General features: G+C 39.7%; 1 protein-coding gene across 1 annotated transcript in view; it reads left to right on the forward strand.

Moving 5' to 3' along the window:
- The window catches only part of AGBL1 (AGBL carboxypeptidase 1), an 837,843-nt gene extending 816,309 nt beyond the window's left edge, over window positions 1-21,534 (forward strand). Inside the window, exon 23 of the mRNA XM_009429779.4 lies at window positions 12,819-21,534. Coding sequence (XP_009428054.3) covers window positions 12,819-13,026 — 208 coding nt within the window. The 3' untranslated portion in view covers window positions 13,027-21,534. The remainder of the gene's footprint in view (window positions 1-12,818) is intronic.
- Window positions 21,535-24,220: the final 2,686 nt, after the last annotated feature.

Consider the following 24,220-nt stretch of genomic DNA (forward strand, 5'->3'; position numbering starts at 1 on the left):
CTACTGTTGCTGAAGTTATTGTAACCATGCCTTAACATATGTATTTCATCCTGAGGGAGCTGAATCTGAGCTGCAGAGAGAGCAACTCTGCATGACGTCGGAGCTTTATTTTAGAAGCTGCTGTCTGCTCTCTGGCATGTAGAATGCTGCCCTTAGAAGAAGGTTCTCCTGGACACGGGCTGTGTTGCTCTTCTGGTCCGCTAGGCTAACTTAAGGGTGAGGCTGTTTATGAGAATGGGGAATTATCTGGAATGAGCAAACAGTTAATGAGATTGGAGGTGATTTGGTATCTATGAAGTATTCCACACACTGCCCTGGGCACAAGGGCAGTACAAGGAGCAGTGGTGAAACCAGTAGGAGGCCACCACACACAGAATTGCTTCTTACCACTGCCAGTCATATTAAACAAAATAGAAGTATCCAGTCGAAGAGAGTGGTCCAACAAAGTGCTCAAACAAGTTAAAGAAGGGAGAGGCTGATGTTCTCAAGGAAGATTTCAAAGAGCTGAATGCAAGCTTTGCCTTCAAGATGGAAAGGTTGGCAGGAGTGTCAAGGCAGTTTTATTGCATTTTGCTAGATATGAACAACTTTGTTCAAAGGGAATAAGATAATGGATTAAGTGGTGGCAGGACACAGTGACTCTGACCACTTGCCAGGGACATCTAACAACAGTGTTTCATCTTTTCATATCCATCCCCTTTTGTTCCTTCTTTCTTTTATCTTCCCTCCTTCCCTTTCTTTTTTCCTTCCTTTCTTCCTTCTACTTTCTTCTCTTTCTCTTTTTACTCTTTTCTTCTTTCTCTTTTCCCCCCTTTTCTTTTCCCAGCCTTACTTTTATGTTTTTAGATGTAAAACATTATATTCTTTTTTTCTCATTAAAATACTCATTTTAAGCCTTGAGAAAAATATAGAAAACATTGATTGATACATAAAAAATAACCTGTACCTTATGTCGTCTTATTCTCATTATCTAAGTATAACCACTGTCAGCCTACAAGAGTATACTTTCCAGTTCTTTATCTGACATGGTTAGTTTTTTTTTTTTTTTAATTATCTTTGCATTTGCGTGTATTTCTTGAGCTCCGTTTTCTTCTTACTAAGCTATATACTATAGTAGTTCTTTTTAGCAGTGGTTTCTCCATGGGAAGATGTATTTACTCATACAAAAGAAATAAAGGGATTTTTTGAGTATAGAATTGCAGTTTGGGGTTCATTTTCCTTCAGCATTGACAAGACATTAATTAATTTCTTTTTTCTGCCTGGCTTTAACATTTTTATTTATTTGTTTGTTTTTGCTTTTGCAAATTAAGCTTTAAACTTTGAATAATTTTATATTTATAGAAACACTGCAAAGATACCACAGAAAGTTCCTTTCACCTACTTTCACTTATTTAATTTGTCTTTACAGAAAATTTATTGTTGATCTAAATGTCCCTTATTTAAAGATAATCTGTCTTTATTTCTCAAGTTTTCTAAGATTTGCCCTTCTTTATTGATGTTTATTATGATGTATTTACTTATGAACTTCATATATTTCCTATATTTTTTCTGGTTTCTAGAGTATTTCTTGAAGATGATCATCTTTCAACTAGTATCTTTTTAAATATTATCTCTTACCCATTTACCCTAAACACGACTTTTAAAAATTCCTTCTTGTTTCTTATCTTTGCTGAACTGTGTCTGTGACATTTAACCATTCTATTAAGCTTTTTGTTAAAATGTTTTTTTCATTTAGAGAAAAGACTGTTTACTATTTAAATCTACCTTTTTTCCCAAAAAAATCTTTTTCTTTCATTATGTTTCGAGAACTTATTCTAATTTATTAATTATTGCAAATATAACCATTCTATAGTCTTTTCCAAATGGGTCATAATATTTCAAGTTCGTGAGTGTCTGCTTTTGCTGCTTTTTGTGTCTGCTGAGTCTTGTTCAAGGTGGATTATTTCCTCATTTGATTTATGATTTGTTATTTTGAGTGTATCTTCTGCAGGCTGTAGCCTTCACCCCCTCTCAGGAGAGTTCCATATACCCTGGGTTAAAAAAAAAAAAAAATACCTGCATGGTAATTTTGTATTTGTTTCTGATGGGGGCCTCAAGTTTTCACCAACAAGAATTACGTGGTTTGTGATTCACAATGTAATTGTGAACTCCACATCTGTGTAATCTATGATTTCTATATTTTGTCAACATTTTCCCCCTTCTGGTAGTTAGGTTTTCTAACTTTGTTGCATTGCTAACATTACTTTCCCATATTTAAATCTCTATTTTTTGTTTCTTTTTAAAAATTAACATATTGTCTATTGACTTCTGCTGTAAGAGATAAATTATTCCAATATACATTTTCTTTCTCATGCATAGCTTCTTATTTTTATTAGTTATAGCATCACCTTTCCATTGACAAGATTGATAGCATTTATATTCTGTTTTGTAAACATCATTTCCAGATTATCCTTAGTTATATATTTATTTATTATAACATAGTTCTGTGCTCGTCAACACTTTTCTGACCATGCACTCCCCATTTGTGAGATTTTCACTTTATCAATCTTTGGATTTCCTAGACTTTCTCAAGTAGTGTCTCCCTCTACCCACTACATGCACATTCCTAAGGAAAGCAAATAGCTTTTATATTTCTAGAGGTCTTGCATGTTAGACAGTGTCTTTCTTTTGCAAAACAATTTGGCTTTTTAGAAAATTATTTAGTCAGACTTTAATTTTCTTTTGGCCTTTTCTTTCATTAGGGACACTTACTCCACAGTAGAGAACATTAAAATCAGTCTGTGTTTCTCACTTTAGAAGACTTATTTTTCTACTTACATGCTTATATACTTTTTTCCTTTATCTTTGAATTTGACACTGCTATAGTGCCTTACATGTTTCTCAGCTCCAAGCACCCTCTTTGACATAGAGACAGTATTCAGTGTTGCAGGATTGAATGGATGATTGAATAAGTAAGATTATATGTTGCTGTGGATCATTCAGTCCGTTCTTATTTCTAGTGTATATGATGCACCATTTTGAGCTACAAGTAAGTTTTTCTGTATATGAGATTTTTTTTCTATTATATCTTTAAACTATATATTTTCCCATTACATTGATCCTTTATTGTTTTACTTTCACATCTATTATCTTCTCTCCTATTAACTTCTTTCTTATATATTATATATTTGAATTGTAACTTTCTCCCCTACATTGGTTTTTCAATGTTTCTTTCATATTTATTATGTTTTTCTTATTCCTTGGATATGTTCAGTATGTTTTATGTAAACTTCACAACTCTGATTTTCTTGTCACTGATTTTCCCCCCAGTGGTTTCCACCCTAATTCTTGTTGCTTCAAATGTGATTATGGTTTCCATAAATTTTAATCACCTTTTTTTTTTCTCCAACTATGATAATTTACTCCTTTCATCTTCTATCTTTTTTTTTTTTTTTTTTTTTTTTTTTTTTGAGACAGGGAATCACTCTGTCACCCAGGCTAAAGTGCAGTGGCACAAACTCAGCTCACTGCAGTTTCGACCTCCTGGGCTCAGGTGATCTTCCCACCTCAGCCTCCTGAGTAGCTAGCTGAACTACAGGCACGTGCCACCATGACTAGCTAATTTTTGTATTTTTTGTACATGTGGGGTTTCGCCTTATTGCCCAGGCTGGTCTTGAACTCCTAGGCCCAAGTGATCTGCCCACCCACACCTACCGAGTGCTGGGACTACAGGCATGAGCCACTGCACCTGGCCCTGAATAAATATTTGATAAATAAATTATTAAATGAATGAAGAAAGATGCACAAAATAGCAGGAAAAAACTTCTCCAGAGTTTTATTAAAGCACCAGAATAGATACACATTTTTTGGAAATTTAGTATTTTATTCTTCAACTCTGATCTGCTGTCTAAAAAGTAGCTTGACTGTGTTTGGTGTCTTTGTCATGAAATCTTTTCTGATTCCTATGTCCAGGATGGTATTATTGCCTAGGTTGTCTTCCAGAGTTTTTACAGTTTTGGGTTTTACATTTAAGGTTTTAATCTATCTTGAGTTAATTTTTGTATATAGTGTAAAGAAGGGGTCCAGCTTCAATCTATTGCGTATGACTAGCCAGTTATCTCAGCACAATTTATTGAATAGGTAGTCCTTTTCCCATTGCTTGTTTTTGCCCACTTTGTCAAAGATCCTAGATGAAGGTCTTAGATGAAGCAAAATCAAAAATGGACAACTGGGATCTAATTAAACTTAACAGCTTCTGCAGAGCAAAAGAAACTATCAACACAGTAAACAGAAAATCTACAGAATGAGAGAAAATATTTGCAAACTATATATTTGACAATAGTCTAATATCCAGCATCTATAAGGAACTTAAAGAGGAAAACAAACAACCCCATTAAAAATGGGCAAAGGACATGAACAGATACTTTTCAAAAGAAGACAAATATGTGGCAAGTAAGAATATGAAAAAAAAAAGCTCAACATCACTGATCATTGAAGAAATGCAAATCAAAATGACAATGAGATACCATCTCGCACCAGGCAGAATGGGTATCATTGGAAAGTCAAAAAATAACATTTGCTAGCATGGTGGTGGAGAAAAGTGAACACATATACTGTTGGTGGGAGTGTAAATTAGTTCAACCATTGAGGAAAATACAGTGGTGATTCCTCAAAGAGCTAAAAGCAGAACTACCATTCAACCCAGCAATTCCATTCCTGGGTATATACCCAGAGGAATACAAATCATTCTACCGCAAAGACACATGCACACGAATGTTTATTGCAGCATGATACACAATAGCAAAGACATGGATTCAATTTAAATGCCCATCGATGATAGACTGGGTAAAGAAAATGTGGTACATATACACCATGGAATACTATGCAGCCATAAAAAAGAATGAGATCATGTCTTTTGTGGGAACGTGGATGGAGCTGAAGGCCATTATCCTCAGCAAACTAAAGCAAGAGCAGAAAACCAAATACCACGTGTTATCACTTATAAGTGGGAGCTAAATGATGAGAACTTTTAAACCCAAAAAGGAAACAACAGACACTAGAATCTTTGAGGGTAGAGGTGGGGAGGAGGGAGAGGAGCAGAAAAGAGAACTATTGGGTACTGGCTTAATAGCTGAGTGATGAAATAATTTGTACAACGAACCCCCATGACACAAGTTTACCTATGTAACAAGCCTTCACAAGTACCCCTGAACCTAAAATAAATGTTAAAAAAAGTAGCTTGAAATTCTTTATTTCAAAATCTTAAAATTCTTTAAAATTTATATTTGATAATACTTGTATATATTTATTGGGTATATCAAGTCTTGATTTGTTCTTCATTTTACCTCACATGAAGACAATTCATCTGAATTAGTTGTGCATATCATGGAAAAATGATCCTGGCCTGACCTCCCTTCAGTCCTAGCCAGGCACACTGTGCTTTGGTGATACATTGCAGCCTGATGCATATTGTGATGCATATTGTGAGTGTTAACTTGACCGGATTGAAGGATGCGACATATTATTCCTGGATGTGTCTGTGCGGGTGTTGCCAAAGGAGATTAACATTTGAGTCAGTGGACTGGGAGAGGCAGACCCACCCTCAATCTGGGTGGGCACCATCTAATCAGCTGCCTGAACAGCTAGAATAAAGCAGGCAGAAGAACATGGAAGGACTAGACTGGCTGAGTCTTCTGGCCTTCATCTTTCTCCCGTGCTGGATGCTTCCTGCCCTTGAACATTGGACTCTAATTTCTTCAACTTTTGGACTCTTGGGCTTACAGCACTGATTTGCCAGGAGCTCTCGGGCCTTCAGCCACAGACTGAAGGCGGCACTGTCGGCTTCCCTACTTTTGAGGTTTTGGGGACTCAGACTGGCTTTCTGGCTCCTCAGCTTGTGGATGGCCTATTGTGGGACTTCACCTTGTGATCATGTGAGTCAGTTCTCCAAATAAACTCCCCTTCATATATTCATCCATCCTATTAGCTCTGTCCCTTTAGAGAACCCTGACTAATACACGTATGTTTCTTACTTTTCCTAGTTTCATCCCAGGAATCTAAGATTCCTCAGAGAGATTTTTGGTTGATCTTATCAGAATGCTTAGTAATTTTCAGAAAACTCCTCAGCCTCCTTGACAAACGGGAAAATAATTTATCCATTCTTAGTTCTTTCTTTAAATTTTCCAAACTTGAGTATATTTAGCACATATTTTTCATAGTCTATAGATTGAGGTTAAGGCCAATTTCTAATTTCAGTGTAATTGATTTTTTTTTGGACTTTTATTTTTTGAGAGTTCAGAAAAGACAATCGAGTATCTTATATCGACTATCTTATATCAGAATTTTTTTTTTTTTTTTGCTTGTGTATTCTTCCTTCTATAAGCAATGCTAGAATGAACTTCCTGGTATACAAAATAAATATCTCTGCCCAACCTTTTTACTGATAAGATGTTGAATATCTGGGTGAAAGATTGTGTCTTTTTTAAAGCTTTTGATACTTCTTGCAGATTACTTCCTGGAAAGACTGTGCCACCCTTCAGCACTTGCAAAGGTATCAGTTTACCTGGACCCTCTCTAATGCAACACTTAACAATCTTCTCACATATTTAGTGTCAATTTTATACATGAACAGTGACATCCCATTATATTAGCTATTCTTATTTTACTTAGTGTAAACCTCACTTTTTAATTTTTTCCTCATTTTTTAATCCCCATATTCTTCATATATAAGTTTTCTCTTCATACCCCTGATCATTTTCCACTGGTGAGGATTTTGTTTGAGTCCAGGTTATAAGAATTCTTTAAATACTCCAGATAATGACCATTCGATGGTTTTCCACATTGCAAGACTTTTCTGGTTTTTTATAGGCTTTCAAATATGTTGACTAGGTTTTAGATTTCTGTTTCATTTGTAGAAGATTTTTTTAAAGAGTTCAGTTGCCTTTGGTGTCAAATTTAGAAAGAATTCCATCATAAGTTTTAGAAAACATTCATTGTGTTTTCTTTTGATATTTTCATAATGTATTTTCTTAATATTTTCAAGCCATTTAGAATTACATTTTTATCATGGTGTGAGATAGGGTTATAACTTGATTTCATGCCAAAATTGTTGCAGGTGCTCTATTTGAAAAAACCCTCTTATAGTGTAATAGTTTGTATACATAATGGTGTCTTCATTTCCAACTTTCTTTTCTATTGCACTATATTTTTATTCCTTCAGCTTTACTATATTTTGTTAGACCAACTTATAAAGAGTCCTAAGACAAATAGAGCAAGTAACCCCTCATTACCCTTTCTTTAAATAATTTTTTCTTTGAACCCAATTCCATGTTTTTGTTGGTGATTTGGTCTTCTAGTTACATTTCAAACAATTTCAAAAATTTTTAATAATTGAATAAAAGATTTACTTCAAAATAGTTTATAATTTTCTTTGTATGCATTTAGGTGTCACTTTATGACCCACACTGAAATTTGGTACTTTTTTCATGTAAACCTACATAGTTTTTATTGCTTTTATGACTAAGTATTTTATATATGTTTTTTTCTGTTGTGGATGAATTTTTTTTTAAATTGTTACATTAAAGTTTTAGCTGGTTAATGTTCAAACAGCAAAACTATTAATATCAATATTAATAATAATACATTTATTCTTGTGGCTGAGTAGTTTTTCCTGGTATGCAGGTCCCACAGTTCATTAACCATTCACCTATTTTTGGACATTTTGATGTTTCCAGGTTTGGGCTATTACAAATCAAGCTGCTGTGAACTATCATGCGCAGGTTTCAGTGTGGACATAAGTTTTTATATACCTGGGTGTAATGTCCAAGAGTGTAATTGTGGCATCGTTTTACAAAGTACGCTTTGAGTTTCTAAACAAACTAACAAACTACATTCCAGAACAGCTGTACACTCATACCAGGAATGTATTAAAGATCTGGCTCATCTGTCTCCTCTCCAGCATTTGGTATAATGACTATTTTAAAATTGTATTTCTTTTTATAGGTGGGCAGTGATATCTCATTATAGTCTTAATTTGCATTTCCCTCACAGTTAGTGTTGTTGAACATCTTAAATATTTATATAATATAGTAAAAAACACCACACAATTTTATAAATTTTAATTCAGCTGTCAAACATCATCTTAAAAACTTAGGAAAAGAAAAATCTATGTATTTGCTCATATTTTTACTCTTTTGTTGCTTTTTTCTGCCTGCTTGTGTTAAAAATTTCTTTTTATTATTTTATTTATGTTTAGAGAGTTTCCTTTAACCATTCTTTTAGGGTAGATCTGTTGCCAAAAAATTATCAAAAATTTACTTCCCATGAGAATGTTTTAAGTTTCCCTTCATTCTGGAAGGATATCTTTGCTAGTTTTAGAGTGTTAGGTTGTCAGTTCTTTGCTTTCAACACTTGAAAAATGGTGTGCCATTTTCTTCTGGCCTCTATGGTTTCTGATGAGAACTTTGCTGCCATTCTAATTGTTTTTCCCTATGGCATTGTTCCCCTAAAGTTTCTCCCACAGCTTTCAAGATTTTAAGTTTGTCTTTAGTTGAAGAAGATTAGCTATCATCTGTCTTTGCCTTGATTTCTTTGGCTTTATCTGTTTGGGGTTTTTTCTAAGTTTCTTGTATCTGTAGGTTTATGTCTTTTGCATAGTTTAGGACATTTTCAGACATTATTTCTTTGGATACCTTCACAGCCTCTCTTCTTTTTGGACAATGGTGAAATGAAGATTAGATCTTTTGTTATAGTCCTACAGGATCTTAATGTTCTCTTTATTTTTTTTTTTTAAAGTCTATTTTCACGTTTTTGTTCAGACTGGGTTTTTTCTACTTTCAGGTTCACTGATTCTTTCCTCTGCCTTCTCCTTTCTGCTGTTGAGTCCCTCTACTGAGTTTCCTTTATCTAGCTTTTGATACTTTTTTCATTCTAAAATTTTCATTTCATTTTTTATTTATAGCTTCCATTTCGTTGCTGAGACTTCTTGTTTTTTACTGAGTTCTATAATTCTGTTATTGGATTTCTCACCTCTCCAGTTTCCATTTGTTCTTCTTTATTTTCCCTACCTTTTTTTCTGGGATGTTCTATTTCTTTCCTGAGACATTTTAATTTTTCATTTGTTTCATGTGTGTCCATAATTACTCATGGGAACACTTATATGCTTTAAAATCCTTGTCAGATAATTCTAACAGCTGTATCATCTTGCTGTTGGCATGTCTTGATTATCCTGATTCTTGGTATGATGAGTGATTTTCTGTTGAAACTTGGGCATTTTGAGTATTACTCTATGAGGCTATGGATCTTATTTAAATCTTCTGTTTGAGCTGATTTCTCTGACACCATTCACACAACAGAAAAAGGGAGCTTGTTACTGTCAGGTGTTGGGTGGAAGTCTAGGTTCCCCACTAGGCCTCCAGGGGCACCCAGTGTGGGGAGGGGCTCCTTGCTACTGCTGGGCCATGGTGGGAATTCCAGCTCCCCACCAGGACTTTGCTGATCCCTTTCTGGCCAGAAGAAGCAGCAGTTCCTCCTTACTGCTCTCCAATGGTAGGGGACAGTCTTGTTACCAACAATTGCCTGTAGAGGTCCAGGTTCCCCACATAACCTCCACTGATCTTGAAGGGGAGGAAGCCACATTATTACCCAGTGGGGATAAAAGTCTTGGCTCCCGCCCCTGCCTTCTCTCCCTGATCTTCCTCCTCAGCATGAGGGAGATGGGGGTTTGGGGCATGTTCTAACAGTCTGGTGAGAGTAGAAGCCTAGGCTCCCTGCTTTTGTTGGTGGGGATGGGGGTGGGACTGCTGGCTTTTCTGTGGTGTTTGCCTGGAGCAGAACAAACTTTTCTTTCTTGATAAGCTGCCCCCTTCCTCATCGTGTGGCTAGAGGAAACAAGCTCTTGTTGGGGCTTTTAATCATCTGCACCTCTTGGCATTTCCAGCTCTCAGCTGTTCCAGCTCCAAATCTAGAGTATGTGAGGCCCAAAGGAAACCCAGAGAGATCATTGCCAACTCCACCTGCTAGTCCTGAGGCCCTGATACGGTCTGCCTCTTTCTCTCCCCACTCCGTCCACGTTTCAGTGTCTTCTTATTTTTTTAGTATATAATATTTTAATATATAATATTGAAGGAAATTAGGAAGAGGAAAAAGTAAAAATACTTCTCTATCTTTTCAGAAGTGAAAGTCCTTGAATGTGTATCTTAATTCCTTAACTTATTAGAATGCTTATGCTGCATTTGGGCAAATAAGTGAGAGATAAAATTAAATGATTTTGAGACTCCTAAATTTATATATATGTTTATAACATGTTACATAATGTATTATCATATCATATATAATAAGTATTATATATTCTATTTGTAGTATCTATTATATTTATTTTGTTATGTATAATAAATGTATGTTATTATATATAAATATATTACATGTATTTTATTATATATAAATGACAAAACCATATTTGTTATAAATCACTAAAATTCACAGACATGATAATTGTGGTATAATCCATATATAAAAATCTTTTAAAAATAAATTAAAAAGTAATTCCACAAAAGATGATTCAAATATGGGTTTTTCTATATATACCCCTGTTATATGTTCAATTCAGCAACTCTTTATTGCATGTCTAGTATGATCTCATTACATTCTAGGTGTTCTATAGTATAAAATAAACATAAATCTGACAGAGGCATAGGCCTTATTGACAATAACACTATAACCATGTTAATGATAAAAATAAATTAATTTGTAAAGACTCATATTTAGAAAATGGAAATTTCATTAAGAGATGGAGTTATCAAAATAGTCATTTCATAGAAATTAAAGTGAGCTTTTTAAAAAAGCTGCATTTGGTTGTATGTTGAGGGGTTGGCAGACGGTTTTAGGAAATTGTGAAGGCTTGGGAAAATATTACATCTGGTATGTCTAAATGATCACAACAAGTACGACTTGACAACTTGATGCGCGGGAGAACTGCAAGTTTGTGAGTGACTAGAGCCAACTGTGCAGGATGCAAGGCAGGACATTATTTAAGCAAGATTGACCTTGTTGTGTCCCACTGGACCCTGTAGGCTCTGTTCATCAATACTCACATTGCACTAATAGGCAAGGGAGCATCATTGCAAGTTCCACAATTTGAAAGTGGCGTAATAAAAATGATGTTTTAGAGAAATTATTAGGAGTGCCAATTTGGCTGGTTTTGCAACAGTTACTGCAGTAACCCAGGTGTGAAGCAACAAATCTACATGCATGCTCTTCTTCCACACCATGTTTCACCATGTTCTTCAGAATCAACAGCACAGCAATGGAATTAAAATGTGGTGATTGCCTTTATTTCATAGAATACTCTGCTAGACAACATCCATGTGTTTTCTCATTTAGTATTCAATGCAACTATTGAGGTATTATTATGGACATTCTATTAGATTAAGCGGTTTTTCCAAAGTCCCACAGCCAATATTTAAACACAGGCTCTTGACATTGCATGACACTGACACCTCCATACCTAGCATGATGGAGGTGAGGCACAGGCTCCCAGGGTTCTCAATGTCTTGAGCCTGTGTTGCAGCTGGGGCAGCTCTTGCCTTCCTTTACTCAGCTACTTTATTACCCACAAGTCAGCCTGTAAAATATGATAACAATTTAATGTGGTGCTGTAGAAACAAGTTTCATATTTCTTCCTCTTCTTCTCCATTCAGGCAATGTCCCACCAGACCTTCAGTTTAGGGTACCGCAGCCTGGAGAGCACAGAAGCAGCTCACATCAGTCAGCAGACAATTAAGACACTGGCCTTTGATTCATTTCCCGATCTAACATGTAACCATGCTGCTGATTACCCATTTTCATTGTTTATGGCGAGGCAGGTGGATGAACAGCTCTGCCTGATTTATGAAGTGCTTGCCTTCTATAAATCACAGAGCAGAAACCCAGCACGCTGCTAATCCTAATTGGTTAAGTCCTAAGTAGGGAGTGAGTAGAAAGTCTTCAGGAATGAAGGTGCCTCATGCAAATGAGGGAGACATACAGCTCCTTGGGAGGAAACTCCCCCTGCTCACAATATGCAGTAAAGTTTTTGTTAATGTTCATTTCTACTGCCCTCTTCTATCGCTTGCTGGTCAACCCCTGTTGATCTTCCACTTGTTAATAAACTGGAGAGAGGGCATAAGTGGGAAAGCACAAACACTGTAGAAGCAGAATGCTGTTTGCCCACTTACTCTGTCATTTGTTAATTTCAACCTGGATTAATTTTCCAGCTACTATAAACCATTCATCATGATGAAGGAGAACCGTGTAATATGACTCATAGTGCTGTTTATTGGAGTGGGAAACACGAGGGCTTTGAGTTCTGTCTACCTGCATTCCAATCCCACTCTTTCCTGGAAGAAAATGACATGGCATTCTCAGACACTCAGTGATGACCTTCTCTGATTGTTCACTTAAAGCCTAAACTACTTTGAAAAATTCTAAACATGTGAGGCTGTGCACATCTTCTGATTGGAAATAGGGCTAAGAAATGTATACTCTGCTGGCAAAGGAAGAAAGAAGCCTGCAAATTGTATACAACTTTCCCCCCGCCCCAGCCTCAAGGTTGAGGACACAGGGGAGTGTGCATATGACACATTTAAAGGAGCAGTGATCTGAGGTTAAAACTCAAAGCAGGGAACTTCCACTCTCCTCTTCCAATCAATTGAATGTGTTCCCTTTTTTGGCTAATTTCTCTTTTCATTTCTCTCTCCTCTTCCCCATCTTTCTCCTTCTACTTCCCTTTCCCTTTGTACATTTTCCCTGTCTTCCTTCCTCTTCTTCCTTTCTTCTCCATATTTCCCGGGACCCAATGGCAGGTGCAGCAGCAGCAGTGGCAGCATCCCTTCGGAACTGGAGGATGAACCTGCCTGCATGGAGGAGATTGATTACAGTACCGACAACAGCTCAGACCAGGAAGGGAGCTTGTCTGAGCTGGACCGGAGGATCCAGGAGTGTGCCTTCAATAAGGTTGAGGGAGAGGAAGAAGAGGAGGCACCAGGGCAGGGAGGAGAAGCCATCCCATAGCCCCGAGGTTCACAGCAAGTTCTGTGTCTCCAACCATTGGATTGGACTAGCATCTATGTTGCTGCTGCTTCATCATCAGACACACACAATGTATATGCCAGTGCAAAAAGCCAGCCTATGTGAGCTCAGCAACCCCATTTCCAGATTTTGTTCTAGTTTCCCTATGTGTAGAAACTAGCCACTTTATAACATTTTATGTTAGAGTTAGGTAGCCCTTGGGGCCTATGCAAGCTGCCGTTGTACTTAGAATGGGACCCAATGGGTAGCCTCAAGATTACCATGGATCCTTTCAAGATTTTTCTGAGTTATTCTCCATTCCTGTGCTTGAACTGGAGCAAGCTGGGAGTAGAGGAGTTGGGCTTCTTCTTGGCTTCTCAGTCAGAATTCCAAGTGGTTATTGAAGTTGTTCCATATACAAGTGTTATCTTCCAATGTTATCTCCCCACCATAGCATTTGAGCACCCCAGAACAAACCACTGAGACTCTGGGGATCCTGGCAGGGTCTTCAGGTGCTGGCGCTTGAACGTGAAAAACCGTGCATCCAAGTAATTGCAGGTTTCATCTGTGATCTTCTCAAGCAGCATATATTTTACATATGTGGTACAGGCCAGAAGCTGCCCTAGACTCTTAGAAATAAGACATTGTCACTGATCTTCACAGATTTTAAAATCCTATGTATTCAGATCACCAAACATAATGCTAGGAAGTACCAGACCTACTGGAAAATTTATTCATTTCAGAATCAGACAGATATGGTTCATATGCTAGATCTGGCAGTTGCTTGTTATGACAACTTAGGCAAGTAATTAAATTTTCCTAAACTTCAGTTTTCTTATATATAAAATGTGGATAAGTATATCTATATCATAAAGTTATTGTAGGATGAAATGAGATGATATATAAAAGTGTATAGCTTAGCATTTGGTACACAACAACATTGGCTTATTTTTCTTCATAACACAAAAGAACATTCTGTGTAAGAATTCTGACAGTTAAGAAAACATTCTCACCAGCCTGGACAACATGATGAAACCCTGTCTCTACGAAACCCCATCTCTACAAAAATTAGCCAAGTGTGGTGGTGCACACCTGTAATCCCAGCTACTTGGGAGGCTGAGAAAGGAGAATCACTTGAACTTGGGAGGTGGAGGTTGCCATGAGCCGAGATTGCACCACTGCATTCCAGCCCGGCAGCAGAGCAAGACTCTGTCTCAAACAACAACAACAACAACGACAACAAACCCAGAATCCAGAATTCTCTGGAGTCACATGGTAGGAAATAGGCCCTCTCACTGGAAGGGAGCTGGGAAGGAGATTACAGAGGAGCAGAATCTAGGAGGCTGGAATCACTTAAAACAGGTGAAAATGGAGCAAGGCCTTTTAGCATTCGGAAGGAAGCAGCTTAGTTATTTGAATAATGAAGTGTACGAGACCTGCGAAGAAAGGATGAGAAGGGACGACAAAGGCAGTGGTAGAGTGAGAGATAGAATATGCTAGGTCAAACTTAGGCTGTTTTAGATGTCATGTGTATTAGTTAGGATTAGGTTTAGCTGCAAGAGATGGACAACTTATCATAGTAGTAGCTTTCATAAGGCATAAGTCTATGTCTCTTTCCTGTGGAATTTTACACACTGGAAGACCAGTCCTAGTGTCATGGCTGCATGGTGTCAGAGACCTGGCTTCTGCAGTTTTCTGGCTCTACGTGTGTGTTGCTTCTACTCTTGGTCTAGAATGGCTGCTGACGCATCAGTCACTGCATCTGCATCCCAGGCAGTAGCAAGAAGAACACAAAAAGAAATGCCTGTTTTCTATCTTTCCAAAAGCTATACATAATATTTCTTCTTAATCCCACCAGCTGAAAAAAATGGGCCTATAGCCACAGGAAGTTGCAAGAGAGGTTAGAAAACATAGTCTTTATTTGAGGTGGGCCCAGCTAAAATTTGAAGTTTGAAGTAAAAGTCTGAATACTAAGGGAAAAGATAATAATACATATTGGGAGATTACATATCTGCCAAAAGACTTCTCCTGATGTTCCAAACACCACCAAGGGAGTTTTGGATATATCAGAATAATCTCAGATGACACTCATAGCACACACCTCTTGACCAGCAGAAAGCCACAGAACAAAACAGGATTAGCTCCAAGGCATAGAAGAAAGGCATCTGTGTTGTGATTTTGGGAGTTGATAACATTATTAATAGTCTCTTATTTTTATAACTCTTTTCCAAGTTTCCATTTTGTAGTTCAGAAATTGTATATCCATTCTTCATATTAAGACATGTATGTTTATGTAACATATGCAAGAAATTTGAAGACTATTAGCAAAGATACTGAAAGTGAAACCCAAACGCTATATAGCTCTTAACTCCTCCCATATTTAATCTTTCCACTCTTAAATAAAGGTTAGCATAATGGTGCTGATTTCTCTTTGCTTTGAGGATTCAAGAAGATAATATTGAAATGTAATTGCTGAGAGAGGTGGGAATGATGCTAGCTTATCATTAATTATTATTTCAGCCCAAATTAGTTTTGGGGGTTAGCTTCTGGTCATGAGGCATGTTTCTTAAAAAACGTGGCCATGACAGATAAGTTTTTATGTGGCATGTTCAGAAAAAGCCAGGAACATGAAGTATTTGTTGATCCATCTATGTAACAAATGTATATTTAACCCCTAACTGTGGGTCATGCACTTTACTAAGCTCTACGGATGCAGATGAGAAAGACCTATTTTGTGCCCTCAGTAACCAGACAAAGAAGAACAATAAACATTCTAAGTTAATGCAGTATGGCCCATGCCATTATGGAACTCTGCAAAGAATATTACAAAAACGCCTAATCTAATGGGGGTGGCAGTTGTGGTAAAAGTCTACCAAAAGAAGGTCATAATTTGGGTGATTCTTGAAGAATATGCAGGAGGTTTCAGGTATAAAGGGAGAAAAGACATGCGAAGGAGTGGAAAGATTTTGTGCAAAGGCCCTGTGGTAGAGTTAGAGCTTGAAATAAAATGTTCAGTGTGACTCGTTTAAAAGATGTGTTTGTATGCGAGGAAAGGAGGAGAGTGACAACAGATGAAATGGAAAAACTAGACAGCAGTCAGATAAAGCTGCATTTGGCATTCCTTGATGAAAAGGCTGAATTTAATTCTGAGTGTAATGGGGGAGACTTAAAGAGCTTTCAGCAGAGGCATGCCCGTGACTGATATCAGCGCCATTGTTCCCTTGTTTATGGCTGAGGGTTTGGTGCTCCTGCTATGCTGGTTGTTCAGTAGTTTGAGGAGTGCCCCAGGTGTGATACTACTATATTTGAAGAGCAGAACGTTTGCATTCAGGTCAAAGATAATAAGTGCAGTTTGGGGACATGTTAAATGTTGGTGGCCTACATGATAGCCTGTTCGAAAGGTTTCCTAGAAATCAGAGGTACCTCAGGAAGTAGAAGGAGAACAAAGAGAGGTGTACCTAACACCTGGTGATTTTGGGGACACAGGTGAATGTCCTGAGCACCTAAGCCCAGGTGTCAGTGAGTTGGGAAGGCAATTGACTGGAGGGAAGGAGGGGACTTGGGAGCAGACCTCTCTCCTTTCCTGCTAGGACTGAAGGCTATCTTGTGTCACATCTCACCAGTCTTCCATCCAGAGTTAGAGGGTACTTACTTGAGAGTTAACTCTCAATAGTTATAAGAGCCATTCTTCCAGTCAAGCCAGGACTTTCTCTTGCTGGCCAGACCACTTCACTGAATTGTTGGGATAAAACGTGTTCTACCAAATTCAAAGCCAAACTAAGATGACCCAAGAATTCCAAGGAGTTGTAGGCCATAATGGGAAGCAAATGTGGTCCAAAACGTGCAGAGGAGAGAGGAGAGTCCAGAGAGGCGATGTTGGGGCAGGCCAAGTGCATGCTGTCCTGTACCAGCTGTCATCCGGTGCTCTGCATGCAGGACTGGAACTGGGGCTGAGGGGCTGTGGGGGCCTGCAGCTTCGTGGGACAGCCTGGTAAAACTTCTCTGATGGGCAAAGGTTGGGAGCTTTCTGATTTCACCTTTAAGATAGTCCCATTGTTAGAATAGAAGCCCAAGACTTGCCACCCATGAGCCCTCAAGGGTGGAGACTACTGACCCCTTCGTAACACTTCCCTCTGGCAAGAGGCTTTGTGGCTCCACATTTCCTTCAGAAGGAGGTCTAAATGTCTCAACAGATCCCTTTATAGCCTGGCCCCAGTCTCCTTGACAGCCTCAGGTTCTGACATTCTTTGTTCTCTTTGATTTGCCGCAGAACATACCCTCTTTTTCTCTCATCGCACTTATGCATGTGAGTGTCTACACACATATGCACATGCACAGTGCAATAGGGGCATGGAAGGGCACTTCTTAAGCCACACAGCTCCCTAAATGTCCTTTTTGATTTTTCTAACATTTTCACATTTTTCCTCTGCCTCTGATAAGAATCTCCCATTCCCTCATTTGGGAATATGAAAACCCAGTTCAAATATCACCTTTCTTCTATAAAACTTGTCCTCATCGCCCAATGCCAAGTTATATATAATCTCTCTTCCATGCCCCTGTTGCACTGTTTATATATCTCTTTTATACTATGCTTATTTTTAACTTGATAAATATGTCTTTTATACCCACACCCCCATTCGCCATTGAATAGTGAGCGCTAAAGTGCACAAACCTGCTATTGTCTTGGCATCTGTCCCTGTACCTATCATACTTCTTAACACATTGCAGGTGTTCAAAAATGTGTCTTCCCCTCAGCTTCAAACCCAGACATCCAATGTCTCAATAAAATCTCACTTATTTTCCTTAAATCCCTCCATTTTCCATCTCAAAGAAGAGTTTGTGTTATAGACAGGGAAACTGGTTTCACTAAAAGGACGTGTAGCACAAGTGCAGCCTGGCCTCTCAAGCTGGTGGTTGCCATGGAAGACTTCCCAGTGCGAGGAGAGCTTAACAAGGGGCAGGGTGTCCTTTTCCTTACCTGTGTTGTGCAAATGTTTAGAGTGGTGATAATGGAGGGGTGGCATCTCCAAGGGTTCCCAGGAGCTGCCACATTTACCCAGGGGCTCTGCCTCCTATGCTCCCTTTGGTGAGAACTGTCTGTGCAGCTCCATGGATATCATGCCAACTTGGCTGCCTGGGCCCTCCTTGCAATCCCATCAATAAGAATCAGCATCCAAGAATTCCATACATTGGCTTCCGTTTCCTTCCAGAAAGAGGATTCGGAGCCACCAAGAATATTTGAAATTAACCTGCTCCCTGAGTTACAAGCTCACCTTGAGGGCTGCCAACACAAGGAAGGTCATATTACACCCTTTCATTTATCAGCCTGGAAAATGGTGCCATAGAGTCGATTTCATATGCTAAGGGAGGCCTCTGCCCTATGCCAAGAGAAGGAGCTCCCAGGAAATGCCTGACATAAGTCATCCTTGTTAGGGCCACAGAATAATGACTCGCATGGTGGATCTCAGCATTTGGATTTGCATTAAAATGATGGATTTGTTTTGCCTTGCTGGTACAGCTCACCCCAGCTCCCCAAACTCTCTAGTCTTGGAAAGACATGCATAGTAGCCTGGTGCTCACCAGGAGGGCTTTTCTGGGCAAAAATAATTCATCAGCTCTGGAGCCTGCTGCTGTCTTCCCAACAGATGTCCTCTTTTGTTTGTGTTGCAGTTTGGTTCATGCTACCAATGCTTGATAAAAAGTGTTCTTTAGAAAAGAAAAAATAGAGTGGTAAAAGGGAATTTTGAGATAAAAATGGATTCTATTACAACCTTTCAGTGCCTAATAATAAAAAGATACAATTGCATATAACTTAAAATCATCTATTACACACACACAATTCAACATAATGGAGCTGAAGCTGAGTTTGAGTTCCCCACCACACACACACACACACACACAAACACACACGGCACAGGGCTTTAAGCATAACAATGAGTGAGGGAAGGTTGATCCTCAGACACATGACACATGTTCATATGGGTGAGGGGCAGCTAGTTGATGATTTTAGGCTCTACTGTCACACAGATGTCAAGATGAAGGTATTTTGGGTAGAAGACAGGACTCATCTCTCATTAGCACGTGACATAAACTGGACTTGAAGTGCGTATATATTCTGGGCCAGTTCCAGCGCAAAGTAAAATGGGTTCAGTATCATTGGTAGAGAACACAGTCTATGAGAGAATTACCGAATGAGCCACATTTAGGTCTTATGACAAGTAGTTAAACAGAGGAGAGCACTGACTGTTTACAAGGCTGAAGCAGGCAAGGCGTGGTGGCTCACAACTGTAATCCCAGAATTATGGGAGGCCAAGCTGGGAGGATCCCTTGAGCCCAGGAGTTTAAGACCAGCCTGGGCAACATAGTTAGACCCTGAATCTACAAAAAATAAAGAAAAAAAATAGCCAGGCGTGATGATGCATGCCTGTAGTCCCAGCTACTAGGGAGGCTGAGGCAGGAGGATCACCTGAGCCTGGAAGTGGAAGGTTGAGGCTATGGTGAGTCGTGATCGCACCACTGCACTCCTGCCTAGGTGGCAGAGTGAGACCCTGTACTCTGTCTAAAAGTAAATAAAAAGGCTGAAGCAAAGATGATTCTACATGGGGGGATTTCAATGATCTTTTATAGTCTCTAGGCTCTTATGGGGTTAAAATGATTTCTTGGTATCAGATAAGTATTATGACCAGCTCCTGGCAAAATAAGTAACACTTAAGCATAATTATTTGGAGCTATTCAGTTAAAGTGTCTGAGTGTAGCCCTGGTCTTGAAGGGCAGGGCAAGACATGGCATTGAGTTCCATTGTCTCTACTGGCTGTGGGACGGGACAGGAAGCAGAGAGGCCGACAGGTCTGCCATCCAAACATCCAGGGTATGGGGGTTAAATGAATGAATGTCCTGGGGTAGAAGACTATCAACCAGACCCCACCCACACTTCATTCTGAAGAGGAAGTTATTTTGGGAGGTATTAGAGGAGGAAAAATCTGCCTATGTTTCTGCTCTGCTCAGACAATCACATAGTGACTCATTTCACTCTCAGTACCAGCTCTATGGGATAAATGGACATTATGATTGCCATTTTAAAAATGAAGTGCACCCATACTTAAAGAGACACGTTTAGTAAATGATAGAGCTGGAATCTGTTCCCGGGGAAATCTGACTTCCTAACTCATGCTCCCTCCACTTCCCCAGAGGAGGTGAATATGAACCATAACACAGTTACAGCTAACGTGGTAATTAGCAACACTTAGTATCTATAATAGTCTAAGACCATCGCAGGTGTCATCATGTTTAAGCCTAAAACTTCAGCCCAACGAGCTAAACTCTGTTGTTATGCTCACTTTATAAGTGAGGGCATTAAGAATTTAAGGGCTAGCCTAAGATGATACAGGTAGTAAGTAGCAGATCACAACCTTAACTCAGGCAATCGGACTCTTAAACTTGCTCTCCAAGGAAAAACATCTTTCTTCAAAGACCCCTAAGGGCCCTCTGAGAGGTTATGGAGCAAGTCTCCATCTCTAGGAAAGTGTGTTGTTCTTGTAGATCCTTGACTCAAATACAAGTAACTCCTACTGGACATTTCTGCATAACTTCCTGCTCCTCTTCAAACTCAACAGGTTCAAAGTCAAAATCTCCTCCCAACAAAATCTCTACCTCCAAATTCCTAAACTTGATTATGCTGATAGTAAACTGGTGTTGTTTGATTTATTTGTGTGCCAGATGCATAGCTCACTGTCTGGCCGAGGCAGGTACTCAGATCTTCACTAAACAGATGAATCTGCAATGTTGTTGAGTGTGAATCTTAGCTTTGGTTGGAGTCCAAAGCTAAGAATCAGACTCGATAACGCTGTTCTCACCTGGACTTCAAGTTTTCTTACCACTCTTCTCACCTTTGGTTGTGCCTCCTTTCCAACCCTTTCATCCCTGTGCAGCCTGATAGTATTGGGAAGGAAAACCGGCTTCTACTTTCGCGGTTTATAATTTGTCAGTGACCTCCCATGGTCTTAAGGATAAAATGCAAACAGGACCTAGTGCTTGAGCCTTTTCAGATCCAGCCACTACGTAATTTTCTGGTCTCTTCTCTTGACATCAGCCCCTGTTAAAGTCATAAAAACTTACTTTCAATTCTCAGAAAGCACCTTACTCTTCTGTTCCCTCTTCTTCCATCCATGTGCCTAGATCTATCCATTATGTGCTTAAATGTAGGCTCCTCCAAGAAGTCTCCCATGATCTGATTCTGAGTTCCTACTGTCATCTTGGAGAAACCCAGTCACAGCTTTTGTTGTATGGCATTGCCTGTGGACTTTGCTGTCCCCTCTTCACCTCCCCCCCACCGCCCCACTGCACCAAGACTGTAATATCTTGGAGAACAAAGACAATTTTGTTCACTGCTACATCCTGAGAGCCTAGCATCGTGCCCAAGATGTGGTGGGACTTCCATAAATATGTGTTGAATGGTTGAGATCTTAATTTCCGTTACAAAGGTCTCCTGAGAATGACCTCCTACCTGTTGCCTCAGTAGCCTCTTACACATGGAGAGCAGAGCTGCAGGAAAGCAGGACACACGTGAGTCCAGCCAACTCAGAGCTTCAAGGAGGCGTCCAGGAGAAACCTCCTTCAGCCCCGTTTGCGGTGCCTCCTGGTCGGTAATTTTCCAGAAGCAGTTTCTTGTTTCCTCCAAATGGCCTGTAGAGGTCAGAAAAGGGCCTTGTTTTCCAATCACCGACTGTCCTCTCTACATTAGCATTCACCCCGGGTGTCTATAATTAAGCAAGCCTAAGCTGGGCACATAGGAACGGAAATGCATTGACTTTAATAAAACAGAGTGTAAAACAACTTTAGATTGACTCCAGCCTTGTTTATTCTTGCACACTTGTAATTCTGGTTTGGTATATTCCCAGTCAAAGAGACCATTGTCCTGGGAACTGAAGCGTGTCCCTTGCTTCATTGCTGCTGCAGCCTGTCCAAGGAGGCAAGCCGCACCAGGTTGCTGCTACCGGCTCACAGCATTTTTTTTTTTAATTTTTTAAAGAAGAAAAAATAACAAAGAGAATAACCTGTGGGAACGATGAGAGGAGTTCCTATTGATGTCCCAGACTTTGTGTGTGTGTGTGTGTGTGTGTGTGTGTGTTTGTGTGTGTGTGTGTGTGTGTGTGAATGTAAGTACATTCAGAGTCCAGAAAAAATATGTAAATAATAAAAATGGATCAGGCACTCTGGTCTTCACCTATTGTGTAATTTAGGAAATGATGGTTTTGTTCTTTAAGTGATTCCTTAGCATATGGAATAGAACATTATAACAGAAGTTGAGAGTCCAACCAAGGTTTAGGCTCTGGCTCTCTTACTTCAATATATGGCTTTCGACTGACCCTTTCCTCTGGGTCTCAGTTTCTCCATTGGAGGGTGAAGGGCTGGACCACACGAAATCTAACCTCACTTCTATTTCTAATATTCATGAACATGAATGCTGTGCTGGCGGGGCCTGCAGAGAACACCAGCAGGCCCAGGGCTGGCCAGGCCGGTGAAGAGGCAGCATGAGGTGGCTCACACTAGCGTTCTGTCTCTGCAGGGACCGAGGCCAGGCCTGCACAATGATCTTTTCAGAGCACAGAGCAGAGCAGTGCCGTTGATACCCTGCCAATGCCCAGCAGAATAAAAGCTTCCGAAATCAGGGCTAAAAATAAATAATAAAACAAAATGACAACATAAACAGGAAGACCTAAAGGAGGGGGAATGAATTGAGTCAGCAAACTTCAGCTGGGGTGGGGCAGGGAAGAATCTAATTTGTTTTCATCCACATGGTTTGGCCTGCTAGGTGCTGCACTGGTGTTTAAAGTGCTGTTGGAAGGGGGAGTTTGATGCCACCCTGGGAGAAGATGGAGAAGATGGGGGAGAGGCGTGGCTGCTCTCTCAGGCTCGTTTCCTCCCCACTGTGCAGTTGGTCCACCCACTCCTCACTGACTCTTTGTTGGTTGTTCAGAGAGAGTTCTTTCACAGTCCCTCTCCTGTCCCTGGCCTCTGCCTGGGCCTGGGCCAACTGCCCTCATCGACCTTGTCTCTCAGCATTTGGGGCCCAGCTTCCTCTTAGGCTCTTTGCACACACTCAGGATTTCAATCAAAATGACTTTCAAATCTGGTCATTTAGGGGACGATGTGTGCAAGAGGGTTAGGGAAAGGGAGCTCATTATTACTGAGCACATTGAATGTTCCTGCCACTGTACAGTTACATGCAACATGCAAGGAGACAGACAGCAGTGACCTAGCAGCAGCCACAGGGCAAGTAAACACACGCGGATCACCTCTACAACCTTGTTCCAGGCCTTGTCATTGCGAAGGGTAGAGATTCAAAGCAGTTGGAGACTTCCTTTAGTGAGGCGGTTTCTTGAATTTGGGGATATGCAAATGTCGGGGTGAGGGATGAAAAGCTGCTCTGCTGTGCATTAGATGGTACCAAAGATTCAGGGAGTGGGGCCAGGGGTGTGCACTGGGAGAGAAGGAGAGAGAAGAGAGAGGATGAGGACTTCCCAGCATGGCTCAAGGCAGGGGAGCAAAGAGGGCCTCTGAGAAGTCCTGACTCATAAAAAAGTGATGTCCAGGATTGAATTTTAAGTTGTTTTCTGTTCTGTGGGATCTCATTTCACTCCATCCCTAGTCCCTCAAATCTCTAGTAAAAGTCCATTACTCCCAAGTAGCTGGGTTCTCATTATATTTTGCATAGATGAAAGGTTCAATTGTTCATTTTGGATAAAAACATGGGGGAAGCCACCAAAGAGAATTCAGCAGAAGCAGGAAATTTGCAAAATTCATTTCTAGGAAATTACAGATTCCATTTATTTGGGCACTTCATGAATATGATGGTAATGATAATAATCAACTTACCATAAACATGAACCAGTCCTTGGGCTGAATGTTTACTATTCACAAAACCCTTTTGAGGTAAATAACTATTATGATACCCATTTTACAGACAAAGAAACAAACTCTGGGAGATAGTTAGCAGCTTGTGCAAAGTGAGTGGTTAGTGGAGAGGCTGCATTTGGGTTTGAACTGAGCTTGCATCCTCTTCCCATTCTCCCCATGGTGTATCACCTCGGAAAAGGAAATATTCCTAGTGGCAGTGGACATCTCCTCCCTTCATTTTTCCCTTGAGGCAAACTTGCCTTCATACTTTCTTCTTCAAATTCAATTAGAAATGGATCCG

Source organism: Pan troglodytes, chromosome 16 (assembly GCF_028858775.2).
Source record: "Pan troglodytes isolate AG18354 chromosome 16, NHGRI_mPanTro3-v2.0_pri, whole genome shotgun sequence".
Taxonomy (NCBI): domain Eukaryota; kingdom Metazoa; phylum Chordata; class Mammalia; order Primates; family Hominidae; genus Pan; species Pan troglodytes.